At 40.8% G+C, this 16,809-nt stretch overlaps 1 protein-coding gene across 3 annotated transcripts in view; it reads right to left on the reverse strand.

The window, feature by feature from the left end:
* The window catches only part of TFPI (tissue factor pathway inhibitor), a 78,133-nt gene extending 67,998 nt beyond the window's left edge, over nt 1-10,135 (reverse strand). For 2 of the 3 annotated variants that reach the window (XM_025205332.1, XM_025205331.1), the window contains exons 1-2: nt 9,979-10,135; nt 6,194-6,236 (exon numbers count right to left, since the gene is read on the reverse strand). In XM_025205332.1, the coding sequence (XP_025061117.1) occupies nt 6,194-6,212 (19 nt within the window). In that variant the 5' untranslated portion in view covers nt 6,213-6,236; nt 9,979-10,135. The remainder of the gene's footprint in view (nt 1-6,193; nt 6,237-9,978) is intronic. The other variant, XM_006024627.3, reaches the window with a different exon arrangement.
* Between the last annotated feature and the right edge of the window lie 6,674 nt (nt 10,136-16,809).

The following is a 16,809-nucleotide window of genomic DNA, read 5'->3' on the forward strand; positions in this document are numbered from 1 at the left end:
CAGCCACCAGAAGCCCCAGGGGCAGGCAGGGCCCAGGGAGGGGCTGCATTTGCTGGGTGCTGCGAGGTTCTGGGCGGGGAACTGTTATGACCTGCAGCCCAGACACTGCTTCCTGCCACGCCAAGGGATCAGGGTCTGGGCAGGAATAAGTTCTCTTGCAGGGATCACAGAGGAGGAGGCACCACCACCACATGCTGCATTGAGACCCCTGGAGTTGTTGAGAGGGACACCAACAGCAGGGATACAGGGTCCTCATAGTTACCGTGGAGCATACAAGTTATAGACTGTGTGTGTAAATAAGTTCTAGATAGTTTATAAGTTGGTGCATCAACTTATTTATTTATTGGTTCCTTATTTATCGTGGGTAATTTCTATGCCTCCCCCTGGTATGAGGTGTATCAGAGAAGCATTAACCTTAAGCTACCATCGCCAAGTTATGTCTGTGTAACATTATTGGTTTTATTGTATTTATTATATTGATTATATTGTAAATAATAACATTCTGTAAATAGTTTTATAATGGTCTGCAAGATTGTTTTGATTGTTAGGGGAGGCTCTGTTTTCAGGGACCCTGCAGCAGCTACCCAGGGAGTTGAGCAGGGTCACTGGCTACCAGGTACCCCAGGATCCCACTATTCAGGTGAAGGCATAGGTAGCATCACACCCAGGGTTACAGCAACAAGAATGCATTGTTGGCTCATATTCATTTTATAGTCTAATGTAACTTCCAGGTCCTTCTCTGCTGCACTGCAGCTAACCGGTCATAGATTCATAGATTCATAGTCATTCCACAGTTTCTATTTGTGCATGCAATTATTCATCCCAAGTACATAACTTTGCACATATCCTTCTTGAATTTAATCTGGTTGATTGTGAACCATTTTCCTAATCAGTCTAGGATAATTTGGATCCTAGCCCTACCCTCCAGATTCTCTGCAGCTTCATCCAACTTGGTGTCATCTGCAAATTTGCTAAGAGCCACTCTAATTAAAATGCCCACAGCATCTCTTGTATTCAGCATCCTGCATTTCAAAATGGTGGTGGTGGAACTTTAATGAAAACTTGTTCAATGAGCTTTAGTTAAAGCACCCTTGCTTCCATTTTGAAATGCAGGGACAATGAATACACAAATTGCTGCAGCACTTTGGAGTGTTCTGATTGGAATGCTCCAGCAGACTCAATTAATTGATTAATCAAGTAATTGAGTCTGCTCTGACACATTCTAATTAGAATGCATGTAAAAGTGCTCCTTGTTCTCCTCTAGGTGTTTCACAATCAGTTCCTTGAGGACCTGCCCCATGATCTTTCCAGGAACCAAGGTCAAACTAACTGGTCTGTAATACATCCTCTTCCCTTCCTTAAAGATGGGCACTATATTTGCCCTTTTCCAATCAACCAGGACATCACCATACTTCCACAAGTTCTCAAAGAGGATAGCTAATGGTTCTGAAATTACCTTAGCCAATTACTTCAGGACCTAGAGTGTGAAAGCATCAATTTTATCTAAGTAATCCCTGACCTATTCTGCCATTATTCTAGGTTGGTTGACTCATTCCCTATGTATCTTTGCTGCCAACTGCACTTGTCATCTGTTAGCTGCCTCTAGTTGTGAAGTGTGAACTAAAAAATGCATGAAATATTTCAGCCTTCTCTTCATCATCCATAACAAGATTGCCTTTTGCATTCCATAAAGGATTTATGGTTTCTTTTATCTTCCTCTTACATTTGATACACGTATGTATATTGCCTTTTATGTCCCTTGCAAGGTACATCTTAAATTGTGCTTTGGTGTTCCTAATTTTCTTCCCGTGTACCTGTGCAATACTCATACCCTTCCCTATATGACCAACTTCCCACTTTGTAGGATTCAGCTTCTTGAAAGAGTGCTGTCTAACTAGATTGGTCTCCTGTTGTACTTCCTATTCTTTTGTTGCATCAGGATAGCATGTTCCTGCACCCTCAAAAGAGCCTCCATAGAAGTACAGCCAATGCTTCCTGAATCCTCTACTACTCCCTGCCCAGGGGATTCTATCCACCAGTTTCCTGGGTTTTCTAATGTCTGCTTTTCTGAAGCCCAGTGTATTTATTCTACTGCTCTCCCTTTCTCCCTTTAGAATGTTGAACTCTACCATTTTGTGGTAACTGGGGTTGCTGTGCAGTAGCGTCACTGAATGGCTTTCTTGTGATGCTGACTGCACAGTAGTGTCACATCATGCTTCCTGCCACACAACACTACTGCACAGTGGTCACTGGTTACTGCACAGTCAGCATCTCATGAAGACGCAGCCACTATCACCCAAGTTACCTTCCACCTTCATGTTCTCAGTCAATTCCTCCCAGTTTGTGAAGAGTTTTCCCCCTAGTTTTTCATTTATCATTTGTATCAACAAGTCATTTCCAACACACTCCAAGAATTTGCTGGACTGAATTTGTCCTTCTGTGCTCCCCTCCCAGCAGATGTCCTGATAATTAAAGTCCTCCATGGGAACCAGGTCCTGCAATTTGAAAGCTTTCATCAGCTCTCTAAAGAAGCCTTCATCTACCTTTTGGATAAGGTGTGGTGGCCTAGAGCAGACACCAACCATGACATCCCTCCTCCTGCTCTCCCCTCTGACCTATACTCAGAGGCTTTCAACAGACCTACCTTGTACTTTGTAGTGCACCTCAGAACACACATACATCTGCTTTGTACATAACACTTCATCCTTTCCCTGCCTATCTTTTTCAAACATGGATAGCCATACACGACTGTATTGCATGTGAACTGTTCTACTACATCTGCGTAAACCCAAGTACATCAAAATTATACCTAGAGACTTCCTTCAAATTACCACAGAGAAACACGAACTCAGTGGAATCAAAACCTACTATCCAATCAGACATGCCTTCTTTTTACCATCAATTATGAAGCATCTCACTATCAGATAAATCTCTACCTCATATAGGAAAGCCATGTTTTCTTTCTAAAATAGCACTTACATCAGAGGTTCAACACTGAAGAACAATACCTAATTTCCTCCTACTTAAACATTTTTTTCATCAATACTTTTAAAGTTTCCGAATTTCTATTACATTTTATACATTAATGAATAACTGCCATTTTATTTGAAACTATTTCCTCAAGATACATCCAAACTGATATAATAGGATCAAGAGAACGTACTGTACTTTCCTGGCATAAGAAAGCTATCAGCCAGAACAGTCAGAAAAACGTAGATGTAGGAAAAGATATGCGTAGACACCATTTCATGATGTAACTGGATAGCTATGGGAAGTGATCATGGGATCACTGGATAGCTATGGGAAGTGATCACAGTCTTAGCAGCTACAAATGTTAGTACTATGGTAGGTGTGTAATCTGGACTTTGTCAGCAATTTTTGTGGGAAGAATTTCATACTGTTGCACTGTGAGCAGCGTAAGTATGCTTCTTGATGAATAACTGTGCTTTTATAGTTAACTGCTGTCTATTGAGTTAAATCAATTATTTTTTTATGTACTTGTAATTGATCCCAATGGAGTGCATAAATCAAAACAGCAACAAACAACCATATAAAATTAAAATGTGATTATTTGAACTCCAGTTTTAATTCTTGGACATTCGAAACAGAAACCTTCAATACTAGGAAGGTATCCCTGCCCACATGAATGCTGCATGCCCTGTGGAGGCTGGGGGAGTACAGAGAGCTTCCTCAGGTGGCAGTGGTGCTATTGGTGGCAGGAGCATGGCGGCAGCAAGCGTGGAGCTGTCATAGGCAGCTGCAGTGCTGGTGGTGGTGGTGGGGGGTGGGGTGGCATGCGCCAACTGGCATTCGACAACTACTACCTGTAGACATCCCTGGCAACGGCAGCAGTGGCCAGCGGTGATTGCAGACTGCTCACAGATGCCGCCGGTGGTCAGCAGTGAGATGGGGGGTGGTGAGCAGCGACTGCCCACAGGCACCGCTGGCAGTGTCAGTGGTGCCCTCTCGCAGGGGGTGCACTGCCGTGCTCAGAAGGTGCATGTGTACCTGCGTGCACCCCCTACATGTTGCCAGTGTCTGCCTATCCTGGCTTTATTATGTAACCCATTGCTACTGCTGCAGGACTCCATATCTTCAACTTCGGAGTACATTTACATTCATTTTGTACACATGCACCAATTTGATGAAAATGTCAGCACTTAATCATTTAGACCTATTTTAAGTCAGAATACTGCAGGAAAAAGTGCATAAAAAGCTTGTGGGTCACCCACATGGTCATGGATCCACTTAAACTGAGATGCTGGTGTATAATGTGTACTTTGGCTTCTAATATAAGCTGGAACAGCCCCAAATTCCATCATCTGGAATTCTTTGAGTATAGAGAGCTTTGACTAGAGGGCTTGCTTCTCTTTACAACCCTTACACTTGTGTTATGTCAATTGCTGTTTTCCCCAGTCCAAGGACACTCATAGATATCTATTTCCTGCAGCTTTCTGGTCCCCTTTCATTTCTAGAACACTGTAAATAGAGTAAAATGTGGTTCTTCATTTACTTAAAGAATACACCATTTTGGTTACCCATTTTTGGGGGTCTAAAATGATATCCACATCTGGAAGAAACATAAGACTTGCTAATGCCAAATCTGCATATGTTTCCAAACACACAGTATTATTTCCTTATTTTCAATAATTAAAATTAATCAGCTGCATTTAAAGTTTATGCATCCAATGTCCAATTAACAGCAAAGATGTCAACATAAAAGGCTTGAAATGAGTAACGGTGTAATAGCAACAGGACATGACTAAGGGATTGGGGAAAATGATTTCTAAGAAAAAACTAAAAATAAGTACATATGGCTAAGGAAAATTAAGGGTCTCTGACAAGTCAATGAAAACAAAGTGCCCACTGAGCTTAAAGAAAAAGAAAAAACAAGAACAGTTTTCTTGCCATTGTTTTTATTGCTCTGCCTGTTTTTAATTGTTTCATCCTCTCCCCAGAGGGGTCTGCCTCAAAGCCTTTTGCAAAATAAATACAGTTTCATGAGAAAGAAAAAAACCAAAAAGAATTGGACAAGTTACCCTATTTTAGAGTAGTCAGATTTTTTCGTACTGTGTTGGAAGGAAGAACTTTATGTACCCAAACCCATTTCCCAGAAGTTACACATGTCCAAAACTTCCTCAGTCTTGATGGAGCCGATTGGTAGTTACCTCACACTAATTCAGCTGGAATCCAGAAACTAATGGTTTTTCTGCCTAAATCCTCCCCCCGCACCCCGCCTGCCCCCTCCCCCGGGGAATCAATCCATTAGGTGTTATCAGAGCATGCATAATGTAAGCCACCCACTAGGATACCTACTTGGAATGGGCTCCAATCCACCTGCTCCTACTCTAGCACAGGCTGGGTGAACACCAATGCAAGCTCCCTCCCCTCCTTTTTCCCCCACTTCCATCATGCAGACAGCACCAGAGCTGGGAACAGGGGGAGTAAGAGGGCTAAGGGAAAGAAGCTACAGACATACATCTCCTTGGCTGGATCCAGTCCAAAACAGAGCCTGATCCCCAACACTCCCAATGGAACAGCGAATGTCTCTTGGGTTGGGAGGGTTGATCTAACTCATGGCATTTTCTGTGAAGTGCCATGAGCTAGACCAAGGAACTGCATGTGTGTCAGTGCCCCATGTTACATATCTGCAACCTGAAACAGTCACCGAATAAGATATGTAGTGATTGGAACAAGGACCAAAAGGGAAATCATCTCCCTCCTAGGTGAGTACCCCATCCACTAGTCTACAAAGCCATGCTCCCTCTTGTGCTCTCTTTCTGCTCCAGCAAATTTTGAATTCCTGTCTGCACAATGGTACAGCTGTAAAACAGAGTGCTTTCCCCCAGTAGCTTATAGTCTTACAGTTTGGGTGCTCTTAGGATATAGAAAAAGTTGCCTATTTGGCTAGCTATTTGGCTAGCCCACTTCCTGTTCAGTATGCTGGTTGTATTGAAGTGCTTAACTTTCCCCATGCACTCTGCAGGGAGCTTGAGAGTTAATGCACCCAATGAAAGGTTCTGGATTCCACTCCTGTTACCTGCTGCCTAAAAGTTAGGCACTGCAACAGCTAACTTTCAGGTGCCCAAGTACTATTTGGCTCTAGGCTTAGTTTATGTTTTATAATGCAATAACTCACATATTTTGAAACTTATGCAGACAAGTTGGCTGAACATTTTAAAAGGGCACTAACCTTTTGTAGGCAACCACATTCTTAAAACATCTTCAGATAATAGCTGAAATGTTTTGAAACATACATTATTACCCCTCATATGAACAGTCCCAGAACTCAGTTTGCTTCCTGAACTACAAGGAAGAGAGTGGGCTTTCCCATTGTGTATAGGGTTCATGGGGTTTCCAGACTACATCTTCCTCCACAAGTCAGTTCTGCAATTCACTTCTATTTGAGAATACAGAGAAAGAAACTCAGCAGGATGCATCCTGATTAAGGTTTAATCTCCCTGAAAAATTATCTATGGAAGAATTTAAATCAGGCTCCCCTGATTTAATCAGGGTAGAGGGACTTATGTTGTGCTTAGGATAAGGGGGAAGAATAAATATTTTATTTTTAATTATAATCTGTGGGCTGGGATATAAATTTGGGTCTCAGTGGAATTCCCATGGAGAAAGTATTCACAAAGATAAAGGATAAAATAGAGTTGATCTGTAATAATTGAGGGCCAGATCCTATTTCATCAATTATAGCATCCAAGTGTGATTCTATTCCACCGTGATCAAGTCCCTGAAGAAACATTAACTTGGTTAATTTTTAATGTACCATCATCTTAGCCTTAAGACTAAGTCAGAAAAATGTACCAAGCAGAAAGGACATCCCACTAGCTTTGGTATTAACAGTTTTTCAGGGATTTAAGCAGGGTGGAAGATGACACATAAGCACCTAGGTCTGCTTAGAAAACTAGAAGGTAAAATAGGATTGGTCTAAGAATGTTTAGCTAAAGTTACCTTCAACCTCAGTAAGTAGGAAAATATTCACAATTATTTCTGTTCTAGATCTGTTTCTCTTTGCCAGCTGAGTTACTCTATTTCTCTCTCCCTTTTCCCACCTGTGGGGATATACAAGTATTACATTTAGATTGACCCAAACAAAGTTAGGGGCAGAAGATACATATAAGCTGGTTTAAGTGATCAGAAACTGTCTCTTCATTGCTATAATCTTGGTGCTGTCATAACTTAATTTATTGTATGGAAGACTCTTCTCTCACTTTCTTCCCTATGTATTTTGAGTCCTGAAGTAATTTCCAACCCCCACCTTGTATATTTCTTCCTATTTCCCTTCCCATCGGGTGGGTAGCAATAAAATAGTTAATAATGACATGAAATAGGGTCATTAGGCTTTAGCCATGTAATTCCCCATGAGATAAATGAGGGTTTAAGAGTTCAAAACTCCTAGGGCCATTGTTTCTAACAATCAGAAAGCTAGCCTATTTACTTTGTATTTGGAAGGCTAACTGTATGAGGTTGAATCTAAATTTGCCTGAAAAACAAAGTAAATGTTGATACTGAAAAGACTGTCAACGAGGCCCATATAAATACATTTAATGGGGTGAATATACTACATTTCTTGATTAAAACACTGTTCAAACATCAGTGTTGCCATCTTTATGATTTAATCAAGTGTTACACTATTCATTTATTTTGTTTGGATTCCTGATGCCCCAGCTCCTGGATGCATGTGGTTATATGGTTATGGAATAATTAAAAAAATAAATATCCTCATGCTAATGAAGAAGACTTTGAAAATGTGAAAGGCAGGGATTCTGAAGTTCCCAATAAAAAAGTAAGGACAAATAAACCTAAATTCATTCAGTTCTTTTTGTTTTTGTTTAGGATTTTTTGTTAAAACAACTTTGTGTTTTAAGGACTGAACATATGACATTGAATACATTGATTTGTCAGTATCAGCTCTTTGATACTCTGGGCTACATGTGACGCTGTGTCACGTAGTGATGTGCTATGGCAATGTAGCATCTGCAGGTGTCTACATGTGACCAGAAGCTACTTCACCATAGTAGCATGCTCCTCTCTTATAGTGCACCTCTACGGCAAAGTAGCAGCTAAAAATAATCATGTGCCATGATGGTTGTTACTGTGCCATGCTTTTGGAAGTACTAAAGCACAGCCCAGTAATAATGTTATCATAGAGCAATGTGTAGACATGCTCTCTGATTATCAATAAAAACTTAGGATTCTCATCAAGTTATAGGAATAGGTAAAGACAGGGTAGAGATGCACATTTGGACTAGCTGAATCAGAGATGCATAGTTTTCATAAGCAAGAGCACTTACAGGATTGGTTATAGGACTAGTTATTAGAGACAGAGACTGTGCTTTCTTAGTATCTTGTATGGCACAGAGCATACCTTAACTGTAAAAGAAAAAAAATCACTGGTGAAGTTCACAACTATATATTTGCAGATCATGGTACTGGATTATACTATACCTCCAGACCTGTATAGATGTTTATTTTCTTCTGTCCACCTACTTTGGGAAATGTGATAGAATCTAACCCCACAAAAAGGAGGTTTGCTTACGGTCAATTTAAAAAGCCAGCTGGAAATTCCCAAGGTTTCTAAGGGCATTGCTAAATGGTATTTCCCAAATGGACATCTTCTTCCCACCATCCTTCCTCCAGTTATACGTGGGATAAACCACAGTAAAAAAAAAGAAAAAGAGAATTTACTCAATTCCGGTAACCTCTACCCTCATAAAACTGCTGAAGGTTTACATAATACACACAGACACACACAGAGTAAATAACTGCTTAAAATTCAGATAGTGCTCAATTCAGTTCAAACATTTAGCAAACTTTTTTAGTAAAGGAGAAGACAACAGATACAAGCAAATTATTTTTCCTAGGGGAAAAAAAAGAAACACAGAAAAGGACCAAATCTCATTCCTATGTTATCATTTATGTATTGGTTTTTGGCAGCTCAGAAAGCATTCCTTCATTGGGCCTCTCTCTCCTGAAAGCTGAACTTTCTGTCTTTATATCTGTGTATTTAGGAAATAAGTTTTATATCTTAACATTTTGCATTAAGCATGTTGATAACTAATTTCAAGAGTACTGTGTCACACTGACCTCTCATGTACCTAGAGGTTTTTCCTTACAGTGTTACTTGCTGTCTTTTGCTATTTTCTGGTAGTGGGATGTATACTTCACTTATTTTCTTTATGCTATAGCTAATATAGTTATTAACTTTTGACACTTGTTTGCTCTTAAATCCAGTAGACTATCATTTATGGGTAATTCTGTACTGAACACAAAGCTTAAGTGCACACTGATCCCTGAAAACTAGAATGTGGCAAAAACCACTGGGAGTTTTTGTTGCTTGCTTTTTTATTTCAAAATGCTTAGAAAACCTTAATTTCCTCTGATTTCAATAAACACTGTGAGATTGTTTTGTATTTATACAAGATCTTTTTACTTCTTGAAGTAAAAAGAATGGTCTTTAATCACATATGTTGACAGGGCTTGAATAGTCAAACATATAGACCCACAGCTCTGTCAGAATAAGCCTCCATTGCATTCAATTTATTGAAAGCATTGTTTCAAAAGCATGAGCAATTACACATAGCAAGTTTCAAATGACTGATAAAAAATTAGCATAATATTACTCTCTGATGGTTTGTTTTTAAATAGTCTGTGTTATTCTTGGAGCTTGCCAAAAAGCTCACATCCTGCTGTGCTCATTATCAAAAAATATTTATATATAAATAAAATCAAGTAAAAGAGCTCCTATTATAAGTGCGCAACCTCTTTAACTTCATGAGAGAATGAGCCTACTTTTTTGCAGTGCCCAAGTGTTTTGCAGTTAGACATCCGTGCACTGTATCTCTCTCTCTCACACAGGAAAAAAAAATCAACAAAATCTTGACTTATTCTTTGGAGAATTTCCTTTCTCTCTACCTAAGGACAATCATTCTTCTAAAACTAAAGAAAAAGTTACGAAGTACTCACCAACAAATTCCAGTTCTTGAAGAAGAGTTAAAAACAGTGTTGTGCTTGATTCTCTTCTTTCATTTTTGTTGAAGCTTGTACTTGGAGGGTGGAGTTACAAGTAGAGAAATGCAATCTGATCCTGCTGTAGGAGCCTGCTGATAGTCAAGCCAGAGGTTGCTCCTTTTTAACTAGAGAGGGGGGTTACTCTGGGTAGGCTTCAAATAAATGAGAAACAAAGAGGGAGTTTTCTATTTACAGCATCACAATTCTGCTTTCATTTAGAGTAACTTAAAAAAATATGTCTCTAACCAGGAGAGAGAGAGATACTTCCAAATAGAGGAAACAGGCTAAAAAGGCAATCTGAATCCTAAGTCATTTTAATTACATTTTCACCTAGTTTCGTTGCTTAACTGCTTGTGTCTTGGAGATCAGTTGAAACTTACCATTTATTCATTTTGTACTGTATTTCCCTTATATAAATATAAGTAAATACAAGAGGGGAATGACATACAATATATGACCTGGAGCTAAATTCAGCAGGGTTCGCTTTTGCTGCATGGTAGAGATGTAAACTTCCTTATCCTGAAGTATCTGAGACAACTAGTTCATCCCCAAGATCTGGTATACAGACTTGAAGGCTGGGACATGAATAGTGATTGTGCTAATGTGACACATCCCCACATAATATGTGCTGATTGGTGCTCCTATGGAGACTCTGGTTAGATCTAACAGACATCAAAATAAAGTTGACAGATTGGAAGATATACAACTACCCTGCCCAGCAGGTAAAACCACAAAGACACTCAGCTTTGCTTATGCAGGCAGGGGCAGTTAGGTGAGCCTACTTTTATAACTTCAGAGGAAGTAATTCCAGAGTAGGACACTATATAGTAAGGATTTCCCATAGTGATTACTGATTTTTGGGTGCCTCATACTGAAATGTTGCCCAGTTATCAGAAAGGATAAGGACAGATATTCAAAAAGCCTGAGCCTGAACTGATTCAGTCTTTGCAGGTTAGTATAACCTGGCTAGATTAAATAAGTTTTGTAACCAGACAGACATCCCAGAAATGCAGGCACATGCCTGTAGTGGATCAGGCTAGGAGCCAGGGTGGGTGCTAGAGCAGCCCTCCCTTCCATCCACAGCATGGAGTTGAGGGGGACATGGCCAGGCTCTGGCAGGATGCTGTGATTAGCCCAGCAGGGAATTGAATAATAGTGTTTATCACCCAATTAAGAAAACAAAAGAGGGACATTACCAGCTACTTGTTGATTCTGCCTGTTGATTCTACCTGTTATTTCAGCACAGACAGTAACCAGCATGTGGTCTGCTAGCTAATGCACAGACACCTCCTCAGCAAGGCAGAGGGAGGAAGGGGGGAATTCCTGCTTAGCAGGGAGTGGTGAAAGGTAGGGAGGGGAGCTGCAGCCAGGGAGCAGAGGGGTGGGGCCAGCCCTTCTGTGGAGCAGAGAGCCCTGCCCAGCCCAGAGAACATGCTGGGATGCAGGAGGTGTCTGGTTTATCTTAAACCAGCAAGGGGTCTGGGACAGCCATTGCATAAACTGGTTTGAGCCAAATCATTTAAGTCTGATACTACATTCAACCAGGTTCACCTCAAACTGGTTTCAGCCATTCTCAAACTGGTTTATGTGCACTGAACATCTGTTCAGTTACAGGTTTAAACCAGTTTCTGATCTCTTAAACTGGTTTATGTGTAATACCTGCCCCTAGCCAAAGTGCTGAGCAAATGACTGAAACTGAGAGCTCTTTAAGGGTCTTGACTTGGCCACTCAAAGAATGAGGCACCCAAAATCTCTAGTCCTCTTTTTGTTTAAATTTTGACTTCTACATCCGGTATTTAGGTAAAAGGTGTTAGATAAAATAATGCAAAACACAGGCCATGTTCCCTGATTCTCTCAATACTCACTGCAGGATAAGAATATTGGCAAGATGGATGTCCAGGAAGGGTGGTAATTTTTAAAGGAAGTGATCCTTTGGGCACAGAGGGAGATTATCCCATTACGAGGGAAAAGGGTGAAAGGAGCCAAAAAACTTCCTTGGCTAAACAGGGAAATCTAAAGGGCAAAAAAGAAAGCATATAGGCAGTGGAAGCAGGTGGAAGTTACCAAGAAGGAGTATATGTACTTGGCCCACACTTGCAGGGAGGCAGTTAGAAAAGCCAAAACAACTACAGAGCTAAGGCTGGCAACACAAAATAAAGACAACAAAAAGTCTTTTTCTAGGTATGTAGGGAGTAAAAGGAAGGTGCAGGGAAGCACAGGACCCCTACTGAACAAGAAGGAGCAATTACTGACAGACGGGGGGGGACAAGTCTGAGCTATTCAATGAGTTTTTTTCCTCAATGTTCCTGAACAGGGGTCAAGATAAGTCTCCTAATGGGTTCTTAGATGAGCATTGGAGGGACATCAGCCCACCAATTGTCGATGTTGACTTGGTGCAGAGTCACTTGGATGGACTGGATGTGTTTAAGTCAGCAGGCCTAGACAAGCTGCATTTGAGAGTAGTGAAGAAATTGGCTGGTGTCATAGCAGAACCACTGGCATGGCTGTTTGAGTGCTTGTGGTGCTCGGGTCAGGTCCTGGAGGAGTGGAAAAGGGCCAATGTGGTCCCTATTTTCAAGAAGGGGATGAAGGAGGGTCCAAATAATTATAGGCCAGTCAGTCTCACCTTCATCCTTGGAAAGGTCTTTGAAAAGATTATGAAGGATCATATTTGTGGGAGTCCTGTGGGAAAAATAATGCAGCAGGGAAACCGGAATGGATTCATAGCAGGCAGATCATGCCTGACCAATCTGGTTTCATTTTATGATGGGGTCACAGAATGCTTAGACGCAGGAGTAGAGGTGGATGTGTTTTTTTTTATTTTAGCAAGGCCTTCGATATAGTATCTCATCACATTCTCATAAATTAAGAGGCTGTGACATAGACGTTTACATGGTCCAGTGGGTGGAAAACTGGCTTAGTGGTCACACCCAGAGAGTGGTAGTAGATAGGTCAGTATTGACCTGGAAGGATGTGGGTAGTGGCATTCCGCAGGATTTGGTCCTTGGACCTGTACTCTTCAATAGGTTCATCAGCGACTTGGATGTGGGTGTGAAGTGTATTCTGTCCAGGTTTGCAGACAATACTAAATTGTGGGGTGAAGTGCACACTCCGGAGAGTAGGGAACGATTGCAAGCAGATCTGGACAGGTTAGAAGAGTGGGCAGTACACAATAGGATGCAGTACAACAAGGACAAGTGCAGAGTGCTGCACCTAAGGCACAAAAATAGCTAGTACACCTACTGACTGGGAAGTGACCCTCTCAGCAGCACAGAAGTGGAAATGGATCTCTGAGTCATAGCGGACTCCAAGATGAACATGAGTCGTCAGTGTGACAAAATCATCAGCAAAACTAACCACACTTTATTATGCATCAGCAGATGCATGACAAATAGAACCAGGGAGGTGATACTTCCCCTCTATGCAGCATTGCTCAGACCACAGTTGGAGTACTGCATCCAGTTTTGGGCACAGTACTTCACAAAGGATGTTGATAGACTTAAGAGGGTCCAGAGGAGGGCCATTCATATCGTTAGGGGCTTGCAGGACAAGCCCTAAGAGGAGAGACTGAGGGACCTGGACCTCTTCAGCCTCCACAAGAGAAGGGTGAGAGGTGATCTTGTGGCCATCTAGAAATTCATTAGGGGGACATAGCAAGGGATAGGAGAGGCTTCTGTTCACCAGGGGGCCTCTTGAGGTAATAAGGAACAATGGTCACAAACTGACAGAGACCAGATTTAGGCTGGATATCAGGAAAAACTTCTTCATGGTAAGGGTGGCCAAAATTTGGAATAGGCTTCCAAGGGAGGTGGTACTCTCCCCTACTGTGGGGGTCTTTAAGAGAAGGCTGGATAGGCATCTGACCCGGGCCATCTGACCCCAGCCCTCTTTCCTGTCTTCCTGCCTAGGCAGGGGGTCAGACTTGATGATCTGTTGAGGACCCTTCTGACCCTAGCATCTATGAATCTATGATTCTTTTCTTACACTAAGAGCTACAGCTGGCTGAAAGTTAGAATTTCCCTTTGCAGCAAACTATGATAGTTTTCAATGATTTACATGCCAAATCAGAATAAAAACATATATAAAAATATTTTTCAATGTTCAGTGTTAGAATTAAATTTTATAGGATTCTAATTTTTATACTATTTTAAATTTACATAGTGATAATAAGGTATGCAGTAGGTATAAGTATCCTACATATTATATATTGCTAGTACTGATGTATCATGCAGTGATATAAAAGTAATAAACCTACTGCAAAAATTATTTTAAAAATATAGATTTAGACACTGATTTTTTTAAATATGAAGTATTGGCAGTTGTAGGGCATAAATTGTAGTTTGATCATACATACAGAACAACTGACAATTCATAAAATAATATAAAAATAAGAAATAAAGTATTTGTTGTTATTTTTTTTGTGAAATATTAAGGACTGATGCTATATGTAATATTACTAATAATAACGTACTAGTGAGCCCACGCTTCACTGTGGAAGATCAATTTGATTTTTTAATTTTTTTATAACCTTTTGTCATAATTGTCATCTTGACTTTATGGTTTATGATCCAGACAAGAGGACCCCCTGACCCCCTGCAGATTCAAGTTAACTCGTAGTTCCGCAGCATTGCATCTTCCCTGCAAACCTCCCTTTGCAGGTTTGGGGGCTAGCCTTAGCCCAAGCTCTCCACTCCAAATGAGCAGGGAGATGTGCTCTAGCACTCACCAGCCTCTGGCCTGGGCCACTGGAGGAATGTGGCTGCATTTCCAAAATCAAAAGTGAATGTCTGTTCACTTGCTTATTGGTTCAATCTAAATAACTTAGACTAACCTACCAAGATTGAATCGATTCAGCCTTGGGCTTTTTGATTACTTGTACTTAACCTATAAGTGATTTGAAACCAGTTCAGATCTGTAACACAACAGAAGTTCAGTGCACATAAACTGCTTTCAAAATGGCGGAAACCCATTCAAGATAAACATGGATGGATGTAGTACCAGACTTAACTGATTTCAGTTAAATCGGTTTATTGAACTTCTGGCCCAGATTCCCTCCAAATTCAAGTAACTCACAGTTCCCCAGCATCCCAGAATGCTTTGCACCTCCCACAGACTCCCTTCCCACATGCAGGCTAGACAGGCTAGCCTTGGCCCAAGCTATCTTCTCCCACCAAGCAGACCGGCATGCCATAGCACCCTTCCCCCCACCGTCCTGGCTTATGGCCTAGGTTGCAGCAAGCATGTGGTTACATTTCTGGACTCAAAAGTGAATGTCTGTTCACTTGTTTATCAGTACAATCTATGCAGTTTAGACTAACCTGAGAAGATTAAATTGATTCAGCCTTCGGCGTTTTGACTGTCTGTAGTTAGCCTAAATAATTTGTTCATTTACAGTTCCTGAATCTTTTCAGCTTAACTGTAGTTTTTAAATGATATAAATGCATAAATGAAAAACAAGGAAGGAAGATACAACAAATTCTTGACAAAATATTTTTCCTTAGTACAACTGCTTGCTGCAAGAATCCAGGCAGTATAACCTTTCTTTTGCTTAAAAGCTACATAACTGAGTATGAATCTTACACTGTCAACAGGGAGCAAAAGATGAAAAACCTTGCTCAAATGATGGTGCATCTCATTATAAGATTAATTCATTTCACTTTGCATCCTCATTAAGGTATGTCCAGTTCTCTACATGCATATTCAGTTCCCCTAATTTAGTAAATGAAAACTACCTTGGAATTCTTTAATTTATCATTGCAATCTGACATACTTTGATGGAACTTGGAAGCAGACCTTGAAGGTGAAACAAAGCTGACATTAAATTTTAGCATCACTAATTTAGATATAATATGATGTGATCAAAATTCATCATATGCCTGACCAAAAGTGTATTGTTGAGGTTGATGAGAAAATTCATATCAGGTTTTGTGGGCTTCGTTCAGGTCCTTAAAATTATGATAGGGTTTTTCTTAGGGATCTTACTAAAATGTTGTAGTTAGAGTGATGTTTTAGCCATGATAGTCCAGGAATTATGAAAGAAGCAAGGATTTCATAGGGTGATATCTTTTGTTGGAACATAGAATCATAGAAAATTTGGGTTGGAAGGGACCTCAGGAAGTCATCAAGTCCACTCCCCTGCTCAAAGCAGAACCACTCCCAACTAGATCATCCCAGCAAAGTCTTTATTTAGCTGGGTCTTCAAAACCTCCAAGGATGGAGATTCCACAACCTCTCTGAGTAACATGTTCCAGTGTTTTACTACCCGCCTAGTGAGAAAGTTTTTCCTAATATCTAATGTAAACTTTCCTAGTTGCAACTTGAGACCACTGCTCCTTGTTCTGTTAACCGCCACCACTGAGAATAGGCTAGCTCCATCCTCTTTCAAACCACCATTCAAGTAGTTGAAAACTGCTATAAAATCCCCCCATCAGTCTGTCTTCAACAGACTAGATAAGCCTAGTTCCCTCAGCATCTCCTCATAAGTCATGTGCCTTAGCCCCCTCACCATTTTTGTTGCCCTCTGCTGGACTCTCTCTGGACTTTGTCCACATCCTTTCTGTAGTGGGGGACACAAAACTGAACACAGTACTCCAGATGTGGCCTCACCAGTGCTGAACAGAGGGGAATAATCACTTCCTTTGATCTTCTGGCAACACTCCTACCAGTGCAGCCATTATGCTGTTAGCCTTCTTGGCAACAAGGGCACACTGTTTGTTCCTATCTAGCTTATAATCCACTGTAACCCCTAGGTCCTTTTCTGCAGATCTGCTGCCTAGTCAGTCAGCC

Source organism: Alligator sinensis, unplaced genomic scaffold, assembly GCF_000455745.1.
Source record: "Alligator sinensis unplaced genomic scaffold, ASM45574v1 scaffold67_1, whole genome shotgun sequence".
In the NCBI taxonomy this organism is placed as follows: domain Eukaryota; kingdom Metazoa; phylum Chordata; order Crocodylia; family Alligatoridae; genus Alligator; species Alligator sinensis.